The sequence below is a fragment of the Eupeodes corollae genome, chromosome 2 (genome assembly GCF_945859685.1).
Source record: "Eupeodes corollae chromosome 2, idEupCoro1.1, whole genome shotgun sequence".
In the NCBI taxonomy this organism is placed as follows: Eukaryota; Metazoa; Arthropoda; class Insecta; order Diptera; family Syrphidae; genus Eupeodes; species Eupeodes corollae.
In genome coordinates this window covers 132284696-132311855 of record NC_079148.1, presented here as the reverse complement: position 1 = coordinate 132311855, position 27160 = coordinate 132284696, and the positions used below count along the sequence as shown (strand labels likewise).

The 27160-nt window shown below is 33.9% G+C and overlaps 1 protein-coding gene across 1 annotated transcript; it reads right to left on the bottom strand.

Moving 5' to 3' along the window:
• Positions 1-1086: 1086 nt before the first annotated feature.
• On the bottom strand, positions 1087-26703 carry LOC129945691 (uncharacterized). The gene is made up of 6 exons (XM_056055546.1): positions 25839-26703; positions 25591-25714; positions 13903-14070; positions 2346-2479; positions 2069-2278; positions 1087-2003 (listed from the first exon to the last, which is right to left on the bottom strand). The coding sequence occupies exons 1-6, from the start codon at positions 25902-25904 to the stop codon at positions 1299-1301; spliced, it is 1407 nt and encodes a 468-aa protein (XP_055911521.1). The 5' UTR covers positions 25905-26703; the 3' UTR covers positions 1087-1298.
• Positions 26704-27160: the final 457 nt, after the last annotated feature.

The window sequence follows — 27160 nt, the reverse complement described above, 5'->3', positions numbered from 1 at the left end:
GGCAAATAGAGCACCACGTCACATTAACTCCGTCGAATTGATTTTCCCCATTCCTGGGCACTCCTACATACCACCTGATAGAGTGTTTGCTCAAATCGAGAAAAAAGTTAAAACTAAGGAAACCATCGTGGCTGTTGATGAGTATTTGTCCATTTACCAGGAACACGGAACTGTACTGAACTTGGGATCTGATGAATGTCCGGTCTTAGACTTTAAAGATGAAATTTTAAAATTTACAAAGCCACCATCCACTTGGCATTTTAAATTCAACGCATCAAAAAGATTTATTTTAAAAAGAGGAAAACTAGGCTTAATTGGCGTTCGGGGTGAACCCTTTTATAAGTCAGATATTGGAGAAGCAAAACCAAACACAAAGAAGGGCAAACTTTTTTCTTCCATGGCTCCAAAAAGACTCCCTTTAGGTGTAAAATTAAAGGAGGCAAAGCTAAATGACGTTGATAATTTACTCCAAAAACACTTTGGATGCAATTGGAAATCCCTACAATTGCTGAATTTTTATAAGGATATTATCGAAGTAAATACAACTCATGTTGAAGACAACATCGAAGGTGACCCAATTTGTGAACCTCACGCACCGGATGTAGCCATCAGGATTTAATTTCAACTATATTAATTTATTCTTATTATTATTAATAATTTTGTTAATGTTTTTCTTTAATTTTTAAATTACTTATTTAACCTGAAAAAATATAAAAAAATTAACCAAATTATATGTGTTTCATTTTCAAAAACAAACTATTCCGAAAAGAAAATTTCAAAATGCATCTATTCCATTCAATGAATTTCAAAACAACGCTATTCCAAAATGCATTGTTAAATATTTCAAAGACGTTTGGACTGCCAAAGCCAAATGATAAGCAATAAGCGTTGAAGATATAAGATGAAACATAAAAAGAAATCGATTTCTACTTTTACTAAGGCCTCGTCTCTACAAACGTTTTTTTTCATTATCTCAAAACTAGAAAAAGTGGAATACGTCGTTTTTGAATCTAGGAGACACAATTAAATTCCTTACCTTTACGATCATAATTATTGATCAATCATATGTAATAAAAACAATCAATCTTAAATAAATTCTTTATACATAATTTTAGTTTTCTTTGGACAAGTACAAAAGGGCTTAATCTTATGTACGCAAATCAAATCAAAAGAAGCACCTTTATAAAATACTCAAGACTCCTCATTACATAACCATTTAACATTAAATATTAAATATAAATTAAGAAAAATTAACAAATTCAATATGGCGAGGACGACGAAGGACCAAAACAACATCACTACCACCTAGAATATCCCGTTTGGGATAGTCTCTCTTGTCCCACAGGCGTTCGTTCTTTTTTGGGCGGATGCAGAGTATAATCTGGCACTGGAATTGGCGGAAAGTCCTCATGGTTATCCTTACTTTCATCAGGCGGTAAATGTGCCTGAATTCTCTTTTGAGCGATTGGATCATTCATGATGTTTGTATAGGACCATGGAAGCTGACCACGTAGCTCTTGGCTTACGTGGGGTTGATTTGGGAATAATGAAGCACCATCAACAGTGGAATAACGAAGATTAAGAGGTGAAATGGCTGAAAGCTCTGGAGTGACTGATCTTGTCTGTGATGTTTGTGTGCTATATCGATTTGGTGCTGGTGCTGGATAATCTAATTTCTCAGGATGAGCATCGGATATTTGGTAAGTAGATGCTTCGGCAGGATTGCTTGATGGACTCTTGGGCATACTGATACGCGAGTTTTTGTGACTTTGCTGAGGAGCCACAGGCAAGGCATATTGTTCCATTGGTTCTGGTGATGGTGTTCCAACTGATGGAGCAGTCGGTACATGCTCCAAAGTACTGCGAACTTTACGTACTGTTTCTGGAGATGGACGAAATTGTACTCCAATTGGTTCTTCCCTTATTTCTGTCGGAGAATCAGATGGAAGCACAGTGTCTGCCGAACTTGGACGTCTTGGTTGTTGTTTATGTTCTTCTTCATTCTACAATTTAAAAAAACACACGAAATATTTAAATTGAAAATTATCTTAAAATAAAAAACACTCACATTTGAAGACAAAATTGTAGCCAAAGACAGACAGAAGATCGAACCGAAGATATTTAATAACCAAATAAGAACAATCCTTGAGGTTATACATGCGAATACAACGGCTGGAACGATGAAAAATATGTCATAGTCCTTAAGATAATCCTTGAAATAATCAAGTGCTTCTCCGGTGTTTGTTACTCCGACGTACTCAAAAGTATTACTTGCTGACTAAATTTAAAGAGAAGTTAATTAAACATTGCAAATAGATAATTTTAATAAAAATTATGATTCTTACCGTTGTTTGGACAATGTCTTTTATGTGAAAACCAGTAGCGATTGTATCTAAAATACTTCCAAGCATAACAGAGATCAACCATGGCCAGAAGCATATCAGAGCAACTAATTTCGTCAGAGTGCAGCAGATTGTCACTTAATCACGGTTAAAAAAAAAATAAATAAATCTTATTAAAACAATTTTTAGTAGCCTGATTTGTTAAAACAACATTTATTTAAAACCAGCTTTGAACATTATATTTCTAAAAATTGTTTATTACTTATTAATTAACGTGAATGTTTAACAATTTTTTGACAATCACGTTGACTACAGAATCATAATCCAATGTGCATACTGTAGACGGTATGAAAATGTTAATTTTGACATTTTTACCATAATCAAGTGTCAAAAATCATTTCGAACCCATCATAAGATTCTGTAAATAGCATAAATGTTTTTTTATTGTAAAGAGTTGTGAACATTTTTTTATTGATTTTAACGTCTAATAATAAATTTCTTGTTCCCGCTTAGGTTTTAAAAAGGGAACCGTAGTTTTCAATATGGCAATAGTTTTTTTAAATTGATCTTTTTGACAGCTGTAGGCCTGGCAAAAATCCTCGTTTCAAACCCTCCCAGTGGGTGCCGGGCGGTAATGATCACCACAGTTGTCTTGAACGTTGTCAAGATGGGGACCAGCTAAGGTCAGGTTGAATTGCTGAAGTTTCCTAGTGCTTAATAGTTGCAAGCCTTAGCAATGCAATTTGACTATAGATACGGGGTCCCTAATTTCAATGGTGGTGTGAGCATCTTGCATAATCCGTGCCGAAGAATGAAAGGCTGGGGTCAAACCAGTCGCTAGCGAGCTCATTCGGATGACTTGGTAGGGTTCGTCTTATCTTCTGCCTTACCCCGGTATATCGGCTCTGCCGGTGCTGACCTCTTTTTTCCGACCCACTCGTGGGACCAACAATTAAAAAAAACTTTTACAAAATGGACGAACTAGACATGACAAACGTACAACCATCCACAGGCTTGGAGGATGAACTCTTGGCCTCCAGCCAGAAGACCTTGAAGGGGAGCTCATTTAGCGCTAGTAGTTCCAGTAATATACTTCCTAAACCGTATACAAAACTGAAACCCTTGAGTAGCAGTGCAACTCGAGGAACCAAAAAACCATCGCAAAGGGGCTCTTCGCAGGAACCGCTTCAAAACGGCCTCTTACATTCTTGCCAAGATTGCCAAAGTAGATTACCGGAGTGATTCATGAGAGGGACACCCAAGATAAAATATGTTGATGAATACAACAACCTTCTGGCCAGCCAGCCGTTAAGCGAAACAGATCTGAGGTAGAGATCTGCACGTCTCAGAAAAAAAGCAAGCTTGACGACCGGACAAAGCCAGTGAAAGCACCATCTTCTGGAGCAGCGCAATTGCGTACTCTTAGTGCGGTTGTCAGGGATGACCTCCACGTAGCAGTTGTGGATGAGCTCTCCTTATGAAGCTCAAGCTTATCCCAGCTAAGGACATCCCTAGACAACCGAAGGCTCGCATTTGGTTGCCGCTCATGAGCATAAAGCCAAGCGGACAGGACCTGATCAGCGGTCTTTAGAGGCAACCGCAGAAGACCAGCCCCTCTTACATTCTGAGGATAAGCGAGGAGAGTCTAGGGGCTCTCGAAAAGGCCGAGTACAAACTCAGTTTTGGCACAAGGAATGCCAAAATTAAAATTCTGCAGAGTCGGGGAACAGACACCGACAAAGCTGATGACAACGTCGAGGTTGACGATGTTATAAGCGGAGTCGAGATCTCCAGCGAGTTGCCGGGCCCCAGCTCTGCAGCTAATAATAATTAAAAAAACCCGCTGAAGGAGAGTTTTCCTAAGGGAGGAAAACTTCGACATTGGCGTTATCCATAAAACCGCAGTTCAAGACCAAGGACATCGCAGAACTTGTATCTTAGCTAAGAAACATTTAAAAGGTTTTCACATTTGAAGATAAGAATACACAGGGTTTGCTGTTGGCCTGTTTTTACTCTGCCCATAATGCACCATCACCTCTGGAGGAGGTGTGCAAAATCATAACCGAAGCTAAAATCAAAAAGGCAAACCTTCTGATCGGAAGCGACGCAAATGCTCGGCATACCCTTTGGGGAAGTTCTGTGATCAACGAACGAGGTGAGTCACTTTTTGATTTTATTATTGAAAAAATATGACCATTTTTAACAGAGGCAATACTTCCACTTTCGTCCTTCCGAGCTCGGAAAATTATGAAGAATGTGCTTGATGTTACTTTAGTAAACAACCGTAATTTATTAGTGGATAGTTGGAGAGTTTCCCCTTTGAATTCGTTTTCGGATCACAAGTGGATTCTTTTTCAAATTAATTTCGAGTCGAAAAACCCTCCGCCTTACAGAAATCTCAAAAGAACTGACTGGACAAAATTTAGTTAAATTGCTAATTCCAAACTAAGCAACGAACCGAATCTCACTGAATCGATAGGAGACCTTGAATCAAAGGTGAAAACCTTTGAAACTTCTATAAATAAAGCTTTTAGAGTCTCTTGCCCAGTTAAATATAGCCGTAAAACCCTTCCTTCTTGGTGGAATGAAGAAATGTCCAGTATTAGGAAAATGACGAGGACAATTTTCAATATCTGCTACAAACATAAATTTTACCAACCGTATAAAGACTCTCTTAAAATTTACAAGCAAGCCCTGTCATCAGCCAAAAGACAAGGCTGGAGAGAATACTGTCAATCAATCGTAGACATAAAGGACTCCGCAAGGCTCAGCAAAGTTTTATCGAAGGAACATTGTAATCCTTCATTTCTAAAAAAGCCTGATGGAACCTGCACAGCCTCTCCAGCCGAATCTCTTGAGCTACTGATGAAGACGAACTTTCCGGGTTGTGAGAGTGATAACCCCGAATCGCTTGAAACCACAGAGTTAAACGTAGCTCATGTGGAGCAAGTCAATTCCGTTATAACCAGAGAAAATATTTTGTGGGCCATCAATACTTTTTCTCCATATAAATCCCCTGGCATGGATGGCATACTGCCAGTTATGCTTCAAAAGTTGCATGATGTGGCAGCTCCATGGCTGGAACAAATTTTCAAAGGATGTCTCCTTCTCAAACATGTGCCCATGTCGTTGAGACAGGTCAAAGTAGTTTTTATCCCGAAAGTGGGTAGGCGAGATCACGAATCTGCGAAGGATTTCAGACCAATAAGCTTAACATCTTTTGTGCTTAAAACCTTGGAGCGCATTCTTGATTACCATATTAGAGAAATCCTAGTTGGACGACCTCTCGAAAGCTCTCAGCATGCTTATCTTAAGGGTAAATCTACGGAGACTGCCCTCCATGAGGTAGTGCGTACTGTAGAACAAACAATCCATTATAAAGAATTTACTCTTGCCACCTTCCTAGACATAGAAGGTGCTTTTAACAACGTCCTTACAGAATCCATAGAAGAATCGCTCGTTAAGTTCGGTATAGAAGACTTCATTTGAGAATGGATTATTCCATGCTCAGTGGTTGGAAGATTCGAGCCACTCTAGGCATTACAATCGCAACAAAACACGTGAGTAGGGGAACACACCAGGGTGGTGTCCTTTCGCCTCTTCTATGGCTTCTGGTCATGGATACAATTCTCGTTAAATTAGAGAGATGTGGAGTAAAGGCGGTAGCCTACGCGGATGATTTGGTGCTATTGGTGTCAGGAAAGTACACCTCTGTGATAAGTGAAATCACGGATTCAGCTTTGAAGAAAGTTAGCAACTCCTAGTTGTGGACTAGGAGTTAACTAAAATAAAACTGAACTGTTGCTCTTTACCACCAAAACTAAAGTACCGCCCTTACGCTACCTCGACTCAATGGCCAAATCCTATCATTGTCTTCCAGTGCAAAATATTTGGGAGTTATACTCGACCCTAAACTAAATATTTAAGTACGGGTTAAGAAGGTTTGTGTTGCCTTCTACGCCTGCGGCAAAACTTTTTTGCAAAAAGTGGGGACTTCAGTCGAAGATGATTTTATGGACGTACACAGCCGTATCTTTACAAGGTTTAGAGAACAGCTTGCGTGGGCACCACAGGGGCCATGCGTACTTGCCCAACGGACGCCTTAAACGTTATTTTGGATCTTCTACCAATCGACCTTTTTATTAAATACATAGTTTCCTGTAGCGCTATTAGGCTGAAGGAATCAAATAGCTGGTTGTCAAAACCTTATGGTCACAGCAACACTACGAAATTGATTCCCTCAGATATTATCTCGGTAGACACTGACTACTGCACTCCTACTTTGAATCTTAGTAAGTGTTTTAAGGTTATTTTCCCATCGAGAGAAGATTGGGAGGATGACATCGTGTCGATAGGTTTCGACACAACCATCTTTACTGACGGCTCAAAGATGGAGTAGGTTCTGGGATCTTTTCCCTAAATGTAGCTAAATCCTTCAGGCTTCCTGACTTTGCTAGCGTTTTTAAGGCTGAACTGCTGGCAATAAAGGAGGCATGTAAGATACTTAAACAAAACTCAAACCAAAACCGAAATGCTGCTATCTTTACAGACAGTCAGGCAGCTGTCAAAGCCATTAACTCGGCCATATCCTCATCTAAATTGGTCCAGCAATATCGCGATGAGCTTGCGAACCTGAATATTAACCTCGGTGTCACCCTGATCTGGGTTCCGGGCCATAGTGGTATCATGAGAAATGAACGGGTAAGGATCGGCCCTTCATAGCTCACTTGCGAAAATGGTTAACATTCCTCTTGGTGCTGTGAAGGGTAAAATCTTTTCTATCTACAAAACTGAATCAAACCGAAGGTGAAGCAATTTACCCAACTTCATTATATCTATTAAGATATGGCCCATCTATAATAAAACCCCTACAAACGATCTTCTTCAAGACATAGCCAGGATTGTTGCGGTTTGTACCGGACATTGGCCTATAGGAGTTCATGTAGAGAAGTTGGGTATCTCTTACAACACCTTTTGCTGTTGTTGTAGTGACCAAAGAGAAAGTGAAACGATAATACATTTCCTCTGCAAATGTCCTGCTTTGGCAAACACTAGAATGAAATACTTTAGAAAAGCATTCTTTCACGAACTTAATGAGCTATCTGAGACAAAGATTAAGAATCTAATTTTTTTTCTCAATGCGACAAAATGGCTCTAACATAGTCGCTATAAAGTTTCTCTATAAATCTTTCCCTTTCTATCACGGGTCAAACGAGTTTTTGGTATCAAAACGGCGCACTACAGCGCTAATTGGATCTCAGGCTAGGTTGCCTTGAGATTGCCATTTCTACCTACCTACCCTTGACAGCTGTCACTTGAATAACTCTCAGTTAGGTTTGCCATAACATGTACAGTTAAATTATTTGTGGTCAAGGACAATCCGTAATTGACATCGGAGAAATAGTGGGAGATTGGCGGAATACAATTACAGATTTCAAAGTGGAATTAGCGAATTTTTCAGCACACTTGCTTTGAACTTGAAAATTTGCCTTACATCAGAAAAAAGGTTATTTAAAGTATTGGTTATAAAGGGATTCCCTTAATTCAGAATAAGAATTATAGGCGAGAAGATAGTTGTTGTGATCAGTATCAGATTTTTACTGTAAAAAGATCTTCTAAAGCTTGTTACGGGTATTTCTTAGGCTACGGAGCTCTCTATTGTACCAAGGGGGAGCAGAGGTGAAATCTTTTTTACGAGAGAACGGTACTGATTCTTCAATACAATATGAAAGAATCAAATAATGCCAATTTGTAAGGGACTCAACTGTTAAGTGGAGGGTTCTTAATTAAAAGTCAGCTGAGCTAAGAAGATTGCTAAGTTTGAAGAAATCAGTCCTACGGAAATCATAACAGCAATTCTCCATTTCAAAAAAATTGTTTTCAAACTCAATGGGGAAGGAGAGATTAAGGGGAGGATGAAAGCGATCCAAGGTTGAGAGAAAGTGAGGGCTCGCGGAGACAACACATTTATCGCAATCAGATGAGAATATGAGATCGAGGTGTCTCCCCATAAAATTTGCTACTCCATTTTCTTGAAAAAGACCACAATCAGATAAACTATCAATGAACAGCGATTCAGATTCAGAAGAGATGTTAGTTGGAAAGAAGGATGTCTGATCATCTGAGGTAGACCAATTGAGATGGGGAAGATTAAAGTCTCCGAGAACGATAATCAAATCATTAGGTTGCACTAGTTCAAGCAGATAATCAATGGCATTAACAGAAGCTGGGTATGCATTAATTTGTTGGGCCGGTTGAATATAACAACAAAGCACAAAAAGACACAACTTAGGGAGTGTAACCTTAGCTGATACACCTTCAAATTCGATTGAAGTGGGAATACGGAGAAATGAACTTTCAAAACTACTAGTGATAGCTAAAAACACACCACGACCGTGTGTATCACAAGCATATTCCACGACATCCGTTAGATAGATGGAATAGTCGTTAGTGAAGAGTTTAGTACTAAGGATATCAGGTGTGAGGTTGGTTTCGGTAAGGCAAAGATGTCATAAGGAAGGTTTTGGGAGTTATTTATTTATTTATTTATGTAACATCTACAAGCAGTCTTACAGCTAACAGATTATGGTAAAAATATATATTAATATATGTATATAACATTATTAAAAAGTAAATATAAATAAAAGACTAGCCTTAAAAGCATCTCTCGATGAACTTAAATCAATTAATTGACGAACTTCATTGAACTGTTTTAAAGCCCTAGAAATTGGCTTATTACCACCAAAGCAGGTCCGATGGTATCGTACAAAAAGCAAATGCCTTAAGCGAAGTAATCTTGATGGTGCATAGATTAGTATTAAAGAAAGAAAAGGAGACCACCTTATATGATAGCATAACACGTCCCTCACAAGCATTATATCATGAATGTTTCGTCTTGATTTCAGGGACTTAATTCCTAGCAATAGGCATCTGGCTTTATAATCGGGGACAAAACTCCATTTCATTTTGAAAAATATGAATTTTTTGAAACGCCTTTGGACTTTTTCGATGCGACTAGAAAAGGTCTTAACGGTCGGATTTTAAATAACATCTGCGTACTCAAGTATTGATCTGACAAGGGTTCACAAAAATCAACGCAATTTCGTTTAATAAAACCAATAAGTGAATTCGCTCTACCAACTATATAGTCAACATGAAATTTAAAAGAAAAAGTTGAATCAAGAATTATAACAAGATCTTTGATATTTTCTACACGGGAGAGTGTGTTAGACTCGATCAAGTATTTAAAGTCAATATGAGTGTTTGATTTAAAAAAAAGAGATAACATTACATTTTTTTATATTTAAATAACCCGATTTCGGACTGAACACGATAGCAGTCTTCAACACTTTTTATCTCAAGATATAATTTTAGATCATCGGCATATAGGAGACACTGGGAGTGCTTTATGGCTAACGTAATGTCATTGATAAAAATATTAAAAAGAAGAGGACCCAAATGACTGCCCTGCGGGATACCAGAAGTACATTCTATAGACCTCGATAGGAAGTTATATATTGACAAGTTTTTGAGACCTACCTATGAGGTATGACGATATCCAACTGAGAAACTTAGAGTGGAATCCAAATATCAGAATCAAAGGCTTTGCTAAAATCTGTGTATACAGCATCTACCTGACTCAATGCCTCAATAGAATTATTTACGTATGTTGAAAAAAAGAGCCATATTTGTAGTGGTGGATCGGCCAGATATAAATCCGTGTTGCAATTCAGATATAGCATTGGAAGCAGAGGGTTTCAAGGTGATTACCTATGCTGACGACGTTGCGATATCCGTATCTGGGAAGCACCCCCAAGTTCTCTCGGAACTCCTACAAAATGCCCTAAACAGGCTAACTAAATGGGCTAAGCAATGTGGATTGGACGTCAACCCGCACAAAACAGAATTAATACTCTTTTCGAGAAGATATAAAATTTATCAGATTAGCGTACCCAAGATTAGAGGAATACCATTCAGCTTTTCCGATCAAGCTAAATATTTGGGCCTCATTTTAGAAAAAAAACTAAATTGGAAAGCAAATATAAATGAAAGAGTCAAAAAGGATGGTAAATCTAAATAAGCTCATCAAAGTCCAGCGGTCAGCAGGTATGTGCATCACAGGAGCACTTCGCTCAATACCAACCGCAGCACTGGAATTGCTTTCAATAACCTAACACCACTTGCCATCTTCACCAAAAAGGTGGCCGCCAACTCATGTGTAAGGCTTAGAGCCACCTCTCAATGGACCAGTAACAATACTGGACATACTACTATTTTAGACAGTTTCAGATCTATCCCAGATCGCTTCGACTATACCACCCCAAAAATGGTATTCGGTAAAAGCTTCCATGTGTCCATCCCTTCAAGATCCTCCTGGGAAGAAGAGAGACCCCTGGAAGACGATGCGATACACTTCTATACTGACGGTTCAAAGACCGATCACGGAGTTAGAAGTGGTATTTATTCTGAACAACTGAATCTCAGTCTATCCTATAGACTTCCCAATCAATGTAGTGTAGTTCAGGCCGAAGTAATGGCGATTAAAGAAGCACTATCATGGCTCTAAGAAAACGTTATATCTTGTAAGGATATACGAATCTTCTCAGACAGCCAGGTCGCTCTTAAATCTCTCGCGTCTGTCTCCACAAACTCTCAAACAGTCCACAATTGTCGATCATCTCTGAATGAGATGACGGAACAGTTTAACATTCACCTCATTTGGGTGCCGGGCCACATAGACATTCCGGGAAATTGTAAAGCCCATGAGCTCGCCAAAAACGGAACACTTCGGCTTCATGTTAGACAAAAACATAATATAGGAACACCACTTGCTACATGCAAATATCTTCTCAAGCAATATGCTCTAGAAACAACAAATGCTAGATGGTCACAAAGTAACACCTGCCTAACAACCAAGCAAATATGGCCAAGTATTGACTTAAAACGGTCAAAAGGCTTGATATCCCTGAGCAGACAAAGTATAAGCTCTACATTTGGAGTAACGGGACACTGCCTCATAGGAAGTAATGCTCTGAGGCTAGGGGTCTACACAAATGACTTCTGTAGAAACTGCATGGACGAGGAGGAAGAGGAAACGGTCCAACACCTTCTATGTACATGTCCAGCACTCTCCATTAGAAGGAATAACTTCCTCAGTAATCTCTTCTTCGATAACACCAGTGAACTGGCAACGATTGACACAAAACATCTCTCTAACTTTATTAAAAGTACAAAATGGTTTGTTTATTTTTCTTTTTTTTCTTTTCGCATTTATAAAAGACCAAAAAGAGTTACTATTACACTTAACGTTATTTTCAATATTCATGATATAACCCCTACGAAGGAACTTATTCAGAATAAAAAAATCTTTACGCAATTTACTAAAATTAGCATAATCTAATCTAGACTGTTTATATTTATTAAAAGCTTTTAGTTTCGCATTTTTAAGGTTAGATAGATGCTTATTGTACCACGGGAGCTTTTGTTGTTGATTTGATTTCGATTAGTGGGCCAGAGGTATGAATTTGGAAAAACTTTCAAAAATTATTGACGAGAATCGAGTATACATTTGTTCAAGCGTTAAATTTAAAAATTCACTGTACCAATCAATAGTATTTAGGAAATTATTAGGCTCAATTAAGTTTGCCTTTTTAAAGTAAAAACAATTTGAAAGCTGAGTAGTTATTGCACTAGAAAATAATATATACATTTCAATTTCAATACATAATTCTTTATGGTGAGTGGACTCATTTAAAAGTGAAAAAGGAACAGTTGAAACTTTACAATTCAATAAATCATTACAAATAAAGACAAGATCTAAAATGTTATCTAATGAATTAGAGACAATTATAAACGATGATTTTTTAAGAGCTTGAGAACTTTTAAAAAAAAAACGCATACAATTTGCAAAATCTCATCGATTCTTTATTTGAAACGTTAGATTGGTCCATGACATTTGCTTTTGAAGATAATTTCATTTAAATGTTGACCGCGGCTGCGTCTTAGGTGGTCCATTCGAAAAGTCCAATTTTGGGTAACTTTTTCGAGCATTTCGGCCGGAATAGCCCGAATTTCTTCGGAAATGTTGTCTTCCAAAGCTGGAATAGTTGCTGGCTTATTTGTGTAGACTTAAGACTTGACGTAGCCCCACAAAAAAATAGTCTAAAGGTGTCAAATCGCATGATCTTGGTGGCCAACTTACCGGTTCATTCCTTGAGATGAATTGTTCTCCGAAGTTTTCCCTCAAAATGGCCATAGAATCGCGAGCTGTGTGGCATGTAGCGCCATCTTGTTGAAACCACATGTCAACCAAGTTCAGTTCTTCCATTTTTGGCAACAAAAATCTTTAAAAAAATACGGTCCAATGATTCCACCAGCGTACAAACCACACCAAACAGTGCATTTTTCGGGATGCATGGGCAGTCTTGAACGGCTTCTGGTTGCTCTTCACTCCAAATGCGGCAATTTTGCTTATTTACGTAGCCATTCAACCAAAAATGAGCCTCATCGCTGAACAAAATTTGTCGATAAAAAAGCGGATTTTCTGCCAACTTTTCTAGGGCCCATTCACTGAAAATTCGACGTTGTGGCAGATCGTTCGGCTTCAGTTCTTGCACGAGCTGTATTTTATGCGGTTTTACACCAAGATCTTTGCGTAAAATCTTCCATGTGGTCGAATAACACAAACCCAATTGCTGCGAACGGCGACGAATCGACATTTCACGGTCTTCAGCAACACTCTCAGAAACAGATGCAATATTCTCTTCTGTACGCACTGTACGCATTCGTGTGGTTGGTTTAATGTCCAATAAAGTAAACTGAGTGCGAAACTTGGTCACAATCGCATTAATTGTTTGCTCACTTGGTCGATTATGTAGACCATAAATCGGACGTAAAGCGCGAAACACATTTCGAACCGAACACTGATTTTGGTAATAAAATTCAATGATTTGCAAGCGTTGCTCGTTAGTAAGTCTATTCATGATGAAATGTCAAAGCATACTGAGCATCTTTCTCTTTGACACCATGTCTGAAATCCCGGGTGATCTGTCAAATACTAATGCATGAAAATCCTAACCTCAAAAAAATCTTCCTTTAATTACATCGTAGCCCAGATGACTTGAGTTATTGAACAGTTTAGATATCTTTGTACGAATGCCGCTAGCATTATGAAAGTATACATTAAGCGAAGATTTATTGCATTTATTTGGTTGAACATCTTGACAAAGTGGCTTTGGAGTTAATCTTGAGAGCCTCAGAGAGCCCTCAATTCTTGTGAGTTTTTTTAATTTCTTAAATTATAAATTAATTATTTAGTTCAATTATTTTACTTTTATATTTTTTTTTTTGTATTATGAAACGTCAAATCAGGCAGATGCAACGGCAGAATTTGCCAAGTCCTTGTTCTTAAGTAAAAATTATTGTTAAACTTTAATGAGGAAAAAATAAAGAATTTATCTATCTATCTATCAATTTGCGTTTTTTTTTCTTCTTGAAAACCACATGTCTTTTGCTTGATTTTGTCAGGCTTTATGTCATACTTAATCATCTCAAAACTTACCCAGTACTAAAAGTGACGTAATCACCCAAAGAGCACTTATGACTGCATAACTTATAAAGAATATGTACTCTCGATCGCTCAAAACATTTGCTTTTTTAAAATCTATTGTTAATTTTAAATCTTGATTTGCTTCCGGAATATGCAGTGTTGGTTCTCCACATTCTTCACCTATTGTAAATAAAAAAAAATAAAATATGTAAGTGACTTTCAGTTTGTTGGCAGGAAAAAAGTACTAAATAATAGTAAATTTTATTGAAACATATCTATAAATTATGTATTATAGTTAACAATTTATTTTTGTTTATTGGTTTTTATTAAGATTAAAAAACAAATATAAAGATGACTGATCAAAAACCAATTTCTTTACTTTTTTGTCGGTAGTTAAACTTAATTAAAAGTGTGTATGTACATTAAATACATGTTTTGTACACATGTATATCGATTTTTCTTAACAATTTAACTACTTTTTTTCTTATGAGATAAGATAAGTAATAATTATTATTTTGCAAAACAAAAGGTCTGTTATTTTATCTGTCTTGTCTCTTTCTACTTCTTTTCATCTTTTTATTTGTAGAATATTTATTTCAAGATTTCGAGGTATTTTTTAAACAATAATTACAAGTTAACATGAAGTTGAATGTTTATCTATTTTACAATTCAATTAATTATTTTTTTTTTCTCAACAACTTTTCTTATTAAAGTATACTTAAGCTAATCAAATAAACAGTTAATAAAACAATAATCAAGGTTACTACGCATGATTACTTAGGTATAAAACGTACGTTAAAACATTTTTAATTCGACAAATTTAATTTTTGAATAAACAAGAACCATCGAATTTTTTCTTAAAATCATGACATTGAAACTTTTTTGGCTTTTAGAAAAATTATTACAATATTAAGTGCCCTCCCCTTATACTAAAAGCATGAGTTTTCAGGCTTTTTACTTGCGACATATAGAAACTACATATATGGCAAGTTTTGCATTCGTGCACAATTTCGAACTCGAGATTTTAATCAAACATGATATTACGATTTTCAAAAAAAAATGGTTCCCGCGATTCCGTCCGGTCTGTTTTGTCTATCTGTCCACGCTCCTATAGCTTAATTATTGGGGTCGATTGAGTTTAAGTTTTGAGTAGGTTTGCGTTAGCCGTTTTTTTAATTTGTTTTTAAGATCAAAAGTAACAACGGCCCCCATACAATTTTTTTTGTCAAAAAACGAAAATTCGAATTTTCTCAAAAACAAACCTATATTTTTTTTAATTTTCTCTAAAATTTTATTTTTTAACTTGGCTTCTTTTAATAAGAAAAACATATTTTTGTATTGCTCAGGAATGGTACCGCTCATAGAACCATTATTAACTTCCCATAGGAAGTTATTGTAATGGGTCCGATTTGTCAAATTGAAAATTTTGACATTTTTCCACGTTTCAAGGTCCCTAGAGTCGAAATAAAAGATTTTTAGAAAGATGTCAGTGCGTGCGTGTGTACGTACGTCCGTACGTCCGTGCGTCCGTACGTCCGTACGTCCGTAGGATCGCAACGTTTTTTCGTCGTCCATAGCTCAAGAACCAGAAGAGGTATCGATTTCAAATACATTTTGTTATACAGACAATAAGGCAGAAAGATGCAGAAAGGGCTCATAGCAGTTCGAAAAAAAGGTGAACATTTTGGTTAACCCTAAATATCTTACGAACCAAAAACGCTAGAGACTTGAATTAAATTTAATATAATATATTGTAACGGGATACCAAACATGTATATTTAAAAAAAAAAAAAATCAATATAACGGTTTTTTTTATAAATCAATAAAACTGAAAACAAAATTTGTCACCTCCAAAATTTAACGACTGAAATATGATTTCATCCCTAAAACAATTTTGTGCAACGAAAAATAATTTTTTTGACATCTGATAAAATTTTGAGAAAAATCTAATTGACAGTTTTTTTTATAAAAAATAAAAATCTAAAAAAAACATTACTCCAAGTTCGTAAAAATTTAATATCGATTCAAATATCTTTTCAAAAACTTGAAATTTAGGCTTCAAGCTTATTTTATCTTTTAAGAAATATTATTGTCAACATTTTGAAAAATTTTGAGAAAAATCGAATTGACAGTTGTTTTAATAAAAACCTAAAAAAAATGTATAAAGTTGGTAAAAATTGATTTTGACTCAAATATCTTTTCAAAACTTTGAGGTATTGACTTAAATTTACTTTTATCTTTCAAAAAATCTTGTTGTCAACATTCAATTAAAGTTTGAAAAAAATCGAATTGACAGTTTTTGTACAAAAAATTAAAAACCAAAAAAAAAATTAACAAAAGTTGGTAAAAAATGATTTTCAACTCAAATATCTTTTCAAAACTTTGAGGTAATAGCTTCTAACTAATTTTTTCTTATAAGAAATATTGTTTTCAACATTTGGTAAAATTTTGAGAAAAATCGAATTGACAGTTTTCTTTACAAAAAATAAAAACCTAAAAAAAAACGCATAAAAGTTGGTAAAAATAGATTTTCGACTCAAATATCTCTTTAAAAATTTTAAATATCGGCTTCAAACTGATTTTATTTCACAGAAAATATTATTTTCAATATTCAGTAATTTTTATATAAAAATCCAACAGTCCGTTTTTTTCATAAAAAATAAAATCTACAAAAAATAGTGCGCAAACTTGGTAAAAATTGATACGAGTACATATAGACAAACTTTTAAGCAAGACAAAAGGACAGACGGGATTTGAAGTTATCAGTGTGGGTCGCATCCCAGCCTCTTTTTTTGTTTTGTAATTTTTTCAGCAACTTATGAACTGATTTCAACATTTTTTTTTTTGAATAAGCTCTTATATTGCCTTAACAATATTTGATTATCAAAAGTACAATTTTGTATTGTTTGGATTTTTAAAAAAAATATTGATTTTTTTTTTTTCATAATTCCATATCTCAAAAACGGGTTAACATTTGTTTACGAAATTTTAATGTAGAGCGTATATTTAGAATCACTAAACAACTGCATACCAACAATATTTTTAGAACAAAAGTGAAAAAATTTATATATAATAAATTAATTTAAAAAAAAAACGCTCTAACGATTTAAAAAAAAATTGAAAAATCAATAGTTTTTTGATTTAAAAAATCGCATGTAAATTTTTGAAAACAAACTTATTTTTCAGGTAAAATTTTGAATGTTAAAATATTTGTTTTAATTATTTTAACGGTATTTAAAAGAAATTATTTTGACAAAGTTTTAATTACATTCCTATCTTTTATCCAAATGAATGCATTTGGTAAATATTTATGTATTTTTATGATTATAACTATTGTAAATACCAACTATGGCCGTGTAGCGCCACTGCACCGGATTAACGAATATGATATTTTTAATCAACAATCTATTTTAAAGTGTCTATCAAGAATATCTTCGAACTTTTGTATGTATATACGATTTTAAAATATTATTCTTTAAGAATAAGGTTTTTTAACACATATTTTACTTGCCTTTGCCTATATATAAGAATAAATACTTAGTACTAGTTAAAGAAACGTACAACCTCTACAACTACTGCTTACGTGTCACTTCATAACTAAAATTCAAAACGCACAAGAGCCTGACTGTAACCAATAGCAATTTCTTGTACTTTAACGAAAAAAATAAACTGAAAGAAATAGCTCCATGTTTGAGCTGAAAACTTGTAGGAAAGAAGGAATGTGATTGGATTGTAGAAGGTACCTTCTATCCACCAATAACATTCTTTCACTATCATCATAAACATGTCATGTCATTATCTGCAAAATGCTAAGCACGCTGAACTATTCTATGTTCGTTTTAGACACCTACCTAACTACAAAACCAATTTACAATATAAACATATGTATGTATACATATTCCTCCTCTTTCTAATCATCAGATAATTTACTTTCCATCCTGGTTCTTCTAATATGAAATTAAATTAAGGCTATCCAAAGGAAAGAGCTTTGAACGAAATAGTTGAATACACAAACAACTGTTTTCGTTAAGTACGCTTAAAAGTATATTTCACTTCCGGGATAAAATGTCCTAGGATGAGTATCTTGGGATGAATCACGCGTTCGTGCGACCCAGTCGTGCATTTTATTTTAAGGATGTCACTGTTTTTAATATTAAGGGTATTTAATATTCAACCATGTCCATAAATATGTCTTTTATTGAATGAACTGTCAAATATTGTATGTAGTGAATGGTTCACACAAATTGAATTTTGACGTGGAAAATTATTACCTTTTTGTTTTTATAAAGTCAATCTAAAAACGTAGAAAAAACATTGGAACCCACAAATTCAAAATTGAACCTTAAATATATTCCAGAAACTTGATGTTATAACCTTATGTTTTTATACCCTTTTATTTTTTCTGTTAAGAACCACTTTATCATAAATAGTTCAGCATTCTTTTAAGGTTCATTTATAGCAGGTGTAGATTTATAACAAATAAATAAAGATACTGAACATTTTCAAACGGAAGCACGAAGTAAGGGATTGTAGATTTCGAAAATAATTACGTATTTTACTGAAAATTTACGTCATGAATGTACATAGCCAAAAGAATATAAAGTTTTTTTTCGAATTATAAAAAGTTGTATGTCAAAAACCTGACGTGATAGTCTTGCTTTGAAGTCGTATTTGACCTAAAACAAAACCCTAGAAAAAGTATAATTTGATTACCATCTACATTACCTTGTCGACCAGTGCAATCATTTGTAGTAGCTAAGTCTTCTCTAAATGGCTAATTTATCTTGTTTTTTTGTTAAAAGAAAAAAGTATATAACGAGTTCCGATTACTTTTAAATTTAAGATAGCGGCAAATCATGGTCTTTCGATGCAAAAGTTGTGTTCACTCACAAAGTTCTGCAAGTTTGGAACTTTACTTAACAAACTTTTACTTTCAGTAGTCGTGCTGTAAGTACAAAATCTTGAAAACACCTCTCACACAAACCAAGAATATTTTTTAATAAAATTCTATTTCATCTTTTAGAAGGTAATACTTTATAAAATGTTTATGAAAAATAAATATGTCCGAGTCTTGAAAAGTTCAGCTTTTAGTTTAATAAAAAAAATATAATCATCTGATATTATAAAGAAAAATATTTTTGACGTACAAACTTTTCAGTCAACATTCTAAAAAAACTTTCCTTAATTGAAAAACTAATTTTTTCAATGACGAAAAAATTGTCTTCTTCTTAAATCCCTTATGTCACTTGAACCTGTCATTTCCATATATTCTTTCATTGACATATTAGATAATTAGATATGGACTGCTAGTAGCCAACTTCGCGTTGGTGGCATCGTAACGCTACTAGCCGCTCTGTAGGTTCAGCGGAAATATAGAGAAACTTTTGATTTTTATATTTTATTTACAACACAAACTTGTAATAACTTTGTAATAATAGATCTCCTTAGTTTCCTAGAAAAAAAAGGTTAGTGAGGCAAAGGAACGTGTTTTAAAATTAATTACAAAAATGTTCCACAAAACCTAGAAAATGGCAAAAAATTGCTTAAGAGGTGGTAACATTTTTAAAATGAATTTTCTATAGGACTAGCAGCCCATGTCTAGTATTTCAATACATTCTGTATTAGCCAAACGACTTGAAAACCTTTCGATGAGAGTTTTTCTTATGCTTTGTGTTTTCTGTCAACAGATTTGATTTCAAAAAAGTGAATTCAAAGATAGCCAAGAATATTTGGTATAAGTTGGGATCTCACAAAACAGCTGGATTTTAAGAAAAATCGAATTGATATTTTTTTATAAAAAATAAAAACCTAAACAAAAAAATTAATAAAAGTTGGTAAAAATTTATTCTCGACTCAAATATCTTTTCAAAACCTAGAGATATTGGCTTTAAACTACTTTAATGTTTAAAAAAAAATTGTTGTCAACATTCAGTAAGATTTTGACAAAAATCTAATTGACAGTTTTTTTTTACAAAAAATAAAAACTTAAAAAAAAATAACAAAAGTTGGTAATATTTAATTTTCGACTCAAATACCTTTCCAATAACTTGAGATTATGGCTTCCAAATAATATTATCTTATAAGAATTATAGTTTTCAAAATTCTGAAAAATTTCGATAAAAATCTAATTGACAATTTTTTTAAAAAAAATTAAAAAACCTAAACAAGAAAATTAATAAAAGTTAATAAAATTGATTTTCGACTCAAATAACTTTTTAAAACTTTGAAATATTAGCTTTGAAGTATTTTTATCTTTTAAACAATATTGTTGTCAATATTCAGTAAAATTTTGAGAAAAATCTAATTGACAGTTTTTTTACAAAAAATAAAAACCTAACAAAAAACAAAACTAAAACTTGGTAAAAATATACTTTTCAAAAATTAAAAATATTGTCTTGAAACTTTTTTATTTCACAGAAAATATTGTTTTCGATATTCGGTAATTTTTTTTTATAAACAGTCCGTTTTTCATAAAAAAAAATCTACAAGTATTAGTACGCAAATTTGGTAAAAATTGATGATCGGTTCTAGATATTTATATCTCAAATTAATTTCATTAACCAAATTTGTTAAAATTTAAGAAATGCTACTAAAATTGGTAAAAAATTGTTTTTGATTAAAAATCTATTTAAAAAAAAAGATTTTCAAACTTAACTATTTCTTTATATGAAAAATATTGTAGGTAATTTAAAATTTTTTAAGAATAATTCAACTAACAGCTTTCTTAACCTAAAACAGCCCAAATTAAAAAAATAAATGTCACTAATCAAGAACTCAAAGTGTTAATCAGGTTCTTAAAAATCCTGTTAATTTTTGTATTTTTTTTTTTCATTTTTTTTTAGCCATTCAAAGCTAAAACATGAGTAAATATTTAGCTCGCTTAACGGTGCACTTTTTTATTAGGGAACTTGTGATGCTGATAACTATTTTAAATTAAGTGTTTTTGTTATTAATATTAAACAAAAAGATAAGTACTTTCTAAAAACATACATTTTGTATTTTAATAACTTAAAATATGTAATAGAACCCCTACCCGATGTACTTTTTGTAAATTTTTATTGAGCTCAAGTAACAGTAAATTAAAGATTTAGTTGGTTTGCCTTAGAGTGTTCACTACAAAAGAGGTACTAAAATGTAAAAGAGTGTTCTAGCTTCTCAAAAAAGAAGAATTTTTTTAGTTATGGTAACTTAAAAACCATATTTTGTGAATTTTCGGTTTAAAGAAAAAACGGTTTTAACTAATCTTTTTATCTTTGGTAGGTGCAGGTTATCAATGCGTTCCAAATCCTGGAAAACATTAAACAAAGTTGGCCTTATGAAAGTGTTGATAATATTGAATATTGAATTTGATCACCTATATATGACCGAATTTATTTCGTATGCAAGAAGTTAACAGAATTTCGGAAGAACAATAAAGCCCTACAAAATTCAATTATAAGAAATTATTCATCTTGGCTGAGACTGTCTTTTTCAGTTATCCTGACGAAGATTATCCAAGTACATCACAACAACGCCGTCGTCCTAAAAAAAGTTTTCAAGAATGTTCTGCGCGGAGTAAACGTGTGGCTGAAATATCGAGAACCGACGAATCAATTGCTTCAGCTTTGCGTAAAACGTCATATTATATAAAAGAAAATACAATGAGTGCAACGCCTTGTGAAGTACTATCGCTGTTTGTAGAAGCAAGGGTTACAAAGAACCAGTACTTACTTATTCAGATTTTTGTCAACACCAAGATTAAAAAAAATGGAATGCCTAGCTACAAAATTATTGAGAAGGAAAAAAAGAACTGCTATCCTCATGCCGACAAAATTATTGTCACCGAGATAGGTGCCGGAGTATATTTACAGGCTTTACTTAACCACACGGCAACAAGAATTCTTACTTCGGAAAAAGTTCTTGAAACTCTCAACAGGGACTCATATAACAGCCTACAGTTACAAGGGAAATGGGGATTTGATGGAACTACAGGCCAAAGCGAGCACAAACAAAGCTATCATGATCCTAATGCTAAAGACAGCGATTTATTTGTTACATCTTATGTTCCACTGAAGCTTTCATTAAAAAAAATGACAATAATGAAGATGTTGTTGTTTGGAAAAATCCTCGACCTGCCTCAACACGATACTGTCGGTCAATTAGATTTCAATTTAAAAAAGAAACAACTGCTGTATCTGTTTTTGAAGAACAATATTATACTGACAAAATAAAGACCTTGCAGCCTTTATAACTATTAATGATAAAGAATGGACAATCACTAATAACTTATGTTTAACTGTGGTTGATGGAAAAGTCTGCAGCGCACTTAACGAAACAACATCTTCAAAATGTTACATATGTGGACTGACACCAAAGGAAATGGACAACATTGAATTATGCCTTCAAAAAGAGGTCAATGAGAAAAGTTTATGTTTTGATCTATCCCCACTCCATGTTTGGATTAGTTTCTTGTTCAAACAGAATTTGAAAAAAAAAAATGAAAATATAACAAGCTGAATTCAGAGCAAAACTTGGATTAATGGTAGACAGACCGAACCCGGGAGGAAGTGGTTCTTCAAATGATGGAAATATTGATTGAGAGATGTGCAACTATTTTGCAGGCTTTGAATTCAGGTCATAATATCGATGCAGATAAGTTCAGAGTTTTCGCCTTAAATACAGCTGAACAAATAATCGAAGCATATCCATGGTACTATTTACCTGCTTCAATTCACAATTATTGCATGGTGCATCCGTGATTGAGCATCATGGACTTATTTCGATAGGCGAGATAAGTGAGGAAGCCACTGAATCCAGAAATAAGGACATCAAAAACTACCGATTGAATCACACAAGAAAAATATCACGGGTCATCACTAATAAGGACCTTTTAAATAGACTTTTTTTATGTTCCGACCCGCATATTTCAAATTTGAGAAAATTGTTTGTAAAAAAAAGTCAATTTTTAATAAAAAATGCACAAGAATTGTTAAAAATTTAGTTTCCAAAATATTTTTTTTTTAAAATTTGTTAAATTTTTCTTTTTTATTTTGTAAGTTTAAACATTTTTCACCGCGGTTTGTACCCACTGTGCAACCCTACAAATTTTTAAGCAAGACAAATCGACAGACGGGTCGCATCCCAGCCTATTATTTTTTTTTCATTTTATGTTTTTTTTTTTATATATATTATGCTGGCACTTAAGGGGATATGAATACCCTTACAATTATAACACAGTGTGAGCAATTAGAAATTAAGGACAGGATTAAAAAGGAGATAACGATTCACATTAGTTTTGCCTGTCTGCATATTGCATTCCACATTCGTGTAGTGCGACTAAAAAAAGAATCTCTGTACTTTACAGTACGACCGAAATTGGGCTCCTCAAGGGTAAACTGATGGGCATTCCTAAAAGAACGATTATTACGGTTGAATTGTTTGAAGGGAGGAATGCAACTGGCTTTTTCATTAGAGCATTGCTTATGGAAGTAGTGATAAAATAATGAGAGACATGAAACCTTACGACGGTGCTCGAGAGATGCATACGTTTCAGTTAGACAACGGTCACCAATCATTTTTAGAGCTCTCTTTTGAATTCTGTCCAAGAGACTCTAGTGGGTTATAGGAGCACCTGCCCAAATTGGACAAACATAGGCTTTATAAATTATAACCAGATCAGAAGGGTAAAAAGCTTCTTGCATCGTCGGAGAAAACCTAAACACTTAGCAGAATTTTTGGCGATGTCAAATATGTGATCACTACACAACAGGCGGTTTGTAATACACATACCTAAGACTGATAGCTGTTCAGTCTGCTCGATACAGGTACCACTCATGGATAGTGGCATTGGAGGAGGGTTACGATTTTGCGACAGAAGACAGCATTGAGTTTTCAAAGCATTAAATTCTACACGGTTTTTGATTCCCCATTGAACAATGCTGTCAAGATCAGAATTTAATGAGCTTATCATACGCTACCGTTGGTAGTCCACATCCTAAGAACAAGGACGAGAATCTAAAAACGAATATGAAAAGCTGAGGGTACTGTCATCTGCGAAACAATTTAGTGGGTTAGAAGTTTCAGACAAAAGATCATTTATAAAAATGAGAAAGAGCGTCGTAGACAAAACGGAGCCCAGGGGGACACCAGCATTTATTTTATGAATTTCAGACTTGAAACCATCCAATACAATTTGTATTGAACGGTTAGAAAGTTAATTTCTAATCCATCTAAGAAGGGATTAATCAATACCAAAAGCACGCATTTTAAATAAGAGAGCTTGGTGCCAAACTTCATCAAATGCTTTTGAAACATCAAGTGCAATAATCTCCATTTCTCCAAAACGATGTAAAGATTTGTTCCATTGTTCGGTGAGATAAACCATGAGATCACCAGTGGCCCTATTGCGACGAAAGCCATACTGCCGGTCATTAAGAAGCTTTCGTTCTTCAAAAAATTTCTTAATCTGAAAATTGATCAGCGTTTTCATGACCATGGAAAGAAGGGATGTAAGTGCAATTGGACGATAGTTCGATGGTGAGGAGGATTCGCCTTTTTTAGGGACAGGCTGGACAAATGCAGTTATCCATCCACTCAGAAAGAGACCTTTAGAATAGGACAGTTGGAAAAGCTTACGCAGTGGTTTTGCTAGCGTTGAAGAACACCTCTTCAGAACAATAGCGGGGATACTAAGCACATTGCAATGAGTGGGAAATATTGAGTCTGGTAAACCATTCCACATTCGTGTAGTGCGACTAAAGAAGCAATCTCTGTATTTTGCAGTACGTCCGAAATCGGGCTCAAGGGCATTCCTAGAGGAACGGGTTGAATTCTTTGAAGGGAGGAATGCAACTATCGATAAAATAATAATAAAATAGTTTTTCGTCTTTTTGTGAACAGTTGTTTATTTTTTGACAGCTATCTCAATTTAGGTATCCAACTAGTTCAATAAGGTATCTTAAATTTCATCTTGCCAGGATATCCTGTCTAACACTAGAACGCAGTCATCGAGTGTGTGTAAGAGTGCGTGACGTGATAATAATGAAAGATGGTTTTTATATTTAAAAAAATAATTGTTTGTATAATTTTATCATTGATAAGTACCTTTTTCTCTATTCGAGTTGAGAAGGTTCCAACTAATGAGGTATCTTTGAGAGATCAGCTGATTTTGAACTATAAATGGTTTGGCTACATCGACTTTATTTTATTAAAGTCTTAAGAAACCAAATAAACTTGATTGAGTGTAACTATCTCTTTATATGTATGCATCAAAGAAAGAATTTTATATATGTGTTTAGCTTCAAAGTTTGACATTTAGTCTCATAATTTAAAAAATGCATCAAACCAGTTGTTAAAATCGAAATATCTAAAACAGCTCATATAAAATAACAGTAAAAAATAGTTTCACTTTTAGATTATAATTAAATGTCATTAAGCACGTGTTTTTTTTTCAAGCAAGTTTTCAACGAAATAAAAAGTACATGAATAATGTATGAATATCTTATTTCAAATTTTCTATTAAAAAAATATATATATGTATGTATCTTATCACGTATAACAATATGATAGAGATACCCTATGGTCATGTGCCTAGAATTAAATCAATCACAAAAAAAATATGTTTATCTCTTTAAAGAAAATTAAAAAAAAAAAACGGTTTAACCCAATCGTATCTATACTATCTAGTGAACTTGAATGATTAACACTCTCTTCTATACTCACTTGAAAAATATATCAAATTCAATATAAACTCGAATGTTTTTCCAACAGGATCTGAGTTTTCTCCCGAACAATTGTGCAATCTAATCCCCTGTATCGCAAGTCCAATGTAAACAACTCCTTGCACCTGTAATCGGACATAATTAAAGACGGTTTTTAAGTTCAAGTTTAATAACAGTCGATAAGACACTTTATTATAACACTACACATTTTTATTGATGAAGAAGAACTTCAATTATTTAGCTACTAACCAGAATAACGGTTGCCATAAATATTATAAAACATTTTGCAAATTTTGTATTAACACTTTTGGACATTGTTGTAAATAAAATTTTTATTTTGTCTTAAAAAATATCGTATTCACTTTCCTGTGAATATTTTTTATACAGTCGGATTAAACAATCTTATAAATCACAAACTTAGATACAAACTTCACATGCTTCGAGTTGTTTGCATCCAACAGATAAAAAACTTGTTTATTTACACTGCGAGTGTGATGCGATGATGAGTAACATCAAGAATCAATTATAATACAAAAACACACCCTCTCTCTGCATAGTTTATGTACAATTTTTTAAATATAAACAATTTATTTTTTTTATTTTCGGATCTGAAGCCAAAGCCAACATCAGTGACACAGAGGCAGACACACCGCACCGGATCAGCGAGCGTTGAATGCAACAAATGAGTGCCCGCCCGTGCTCGTATCTGAGAGATTCAAAAACTAAGTAAATACCACAAATAATAATGACGATCGATTCTACACGTAATGCTGTTTTTTTTTTTTGTTTTTATTTTAATTTGAATTTCAGTTTTTAACAAATTTATTGTTTGCAAGAAAGATACAAAATACAAAAATAAAGCTCTCTCTGGACGCAGTATTTCAGTCTTCGTACGTCGCGACTTGTCGTTTGTTAAATTATGTAGGTTGGTAGGTATTTAGGTACAATACCGCTTCTGTGTCCGTCACAATCTCGGCGGCGGGTCTGTACAGAATTATATTCAAAATAAAATAAAATTCAGGTGAATAGCGGAACAATTTACGAACTGAGAGGGTTAAAGTCACCCAGTTTGTGTGCTTGAAACTAAACCAATCCACAAGGTATTATAGTTAAGGTGCTTTTTGGACAAACATTATGGTTTGACTTTTTGTTTTTCTTCTTTTTTTTTGTTTGCTGTTAATTGTTGATATGATAAGATTCGAATTTTATTTTCGCATTGTTCTCATTTTTTCGAGATATTCTCAATATCGGTGGCGACGATAAGATAACAATATACTACACACATATTTGAAATGATTAACGTGAAATTAACGATTTTAAGTCACGATATAATCTTAAGGTCTGTCAAGTGGTTTATGAAAAATCAAGCTTACTTATGGCATTTTCCAGGGGTATAATAAATTAATTTATTCTTAATCTAGATCTGTCAAAACACAAATTTTAACAGTTTTTGTGTTCCATGGGGCAAAATAAATTGATTTATTTTTGATTTAAGATCAAATCTGGATTTTTCGTCAGATTTATATACAATATTTAAAACATATTAAGATGGGAATTTGACAGCTCTGCTA

Bases quoted from the DNA above. Each gene is read 5' to 3' on its own strand.
- LOC129945691 (XM_056055546.1), bottom strand. From the start codon at position 25,904: ATGTCCAAAAGTGTTAATACAAAATTTGCAAAATGTTTTATAATATTT. The intron at 2,279-2,345 runs GTAAGAATCATA...CTTTAAATTTAG, and splicing joins AAGACATTGTCCAAACAACG to TCAGCAAGTAATACTTTTGA. The intron at 2,004-2,068 runs GTGAGTGTTTTT...TTTAAATTGTAG, and splicing joins CTACAATTTTGTCTTCAAAT to AATGAAGAAGAACATAAACA.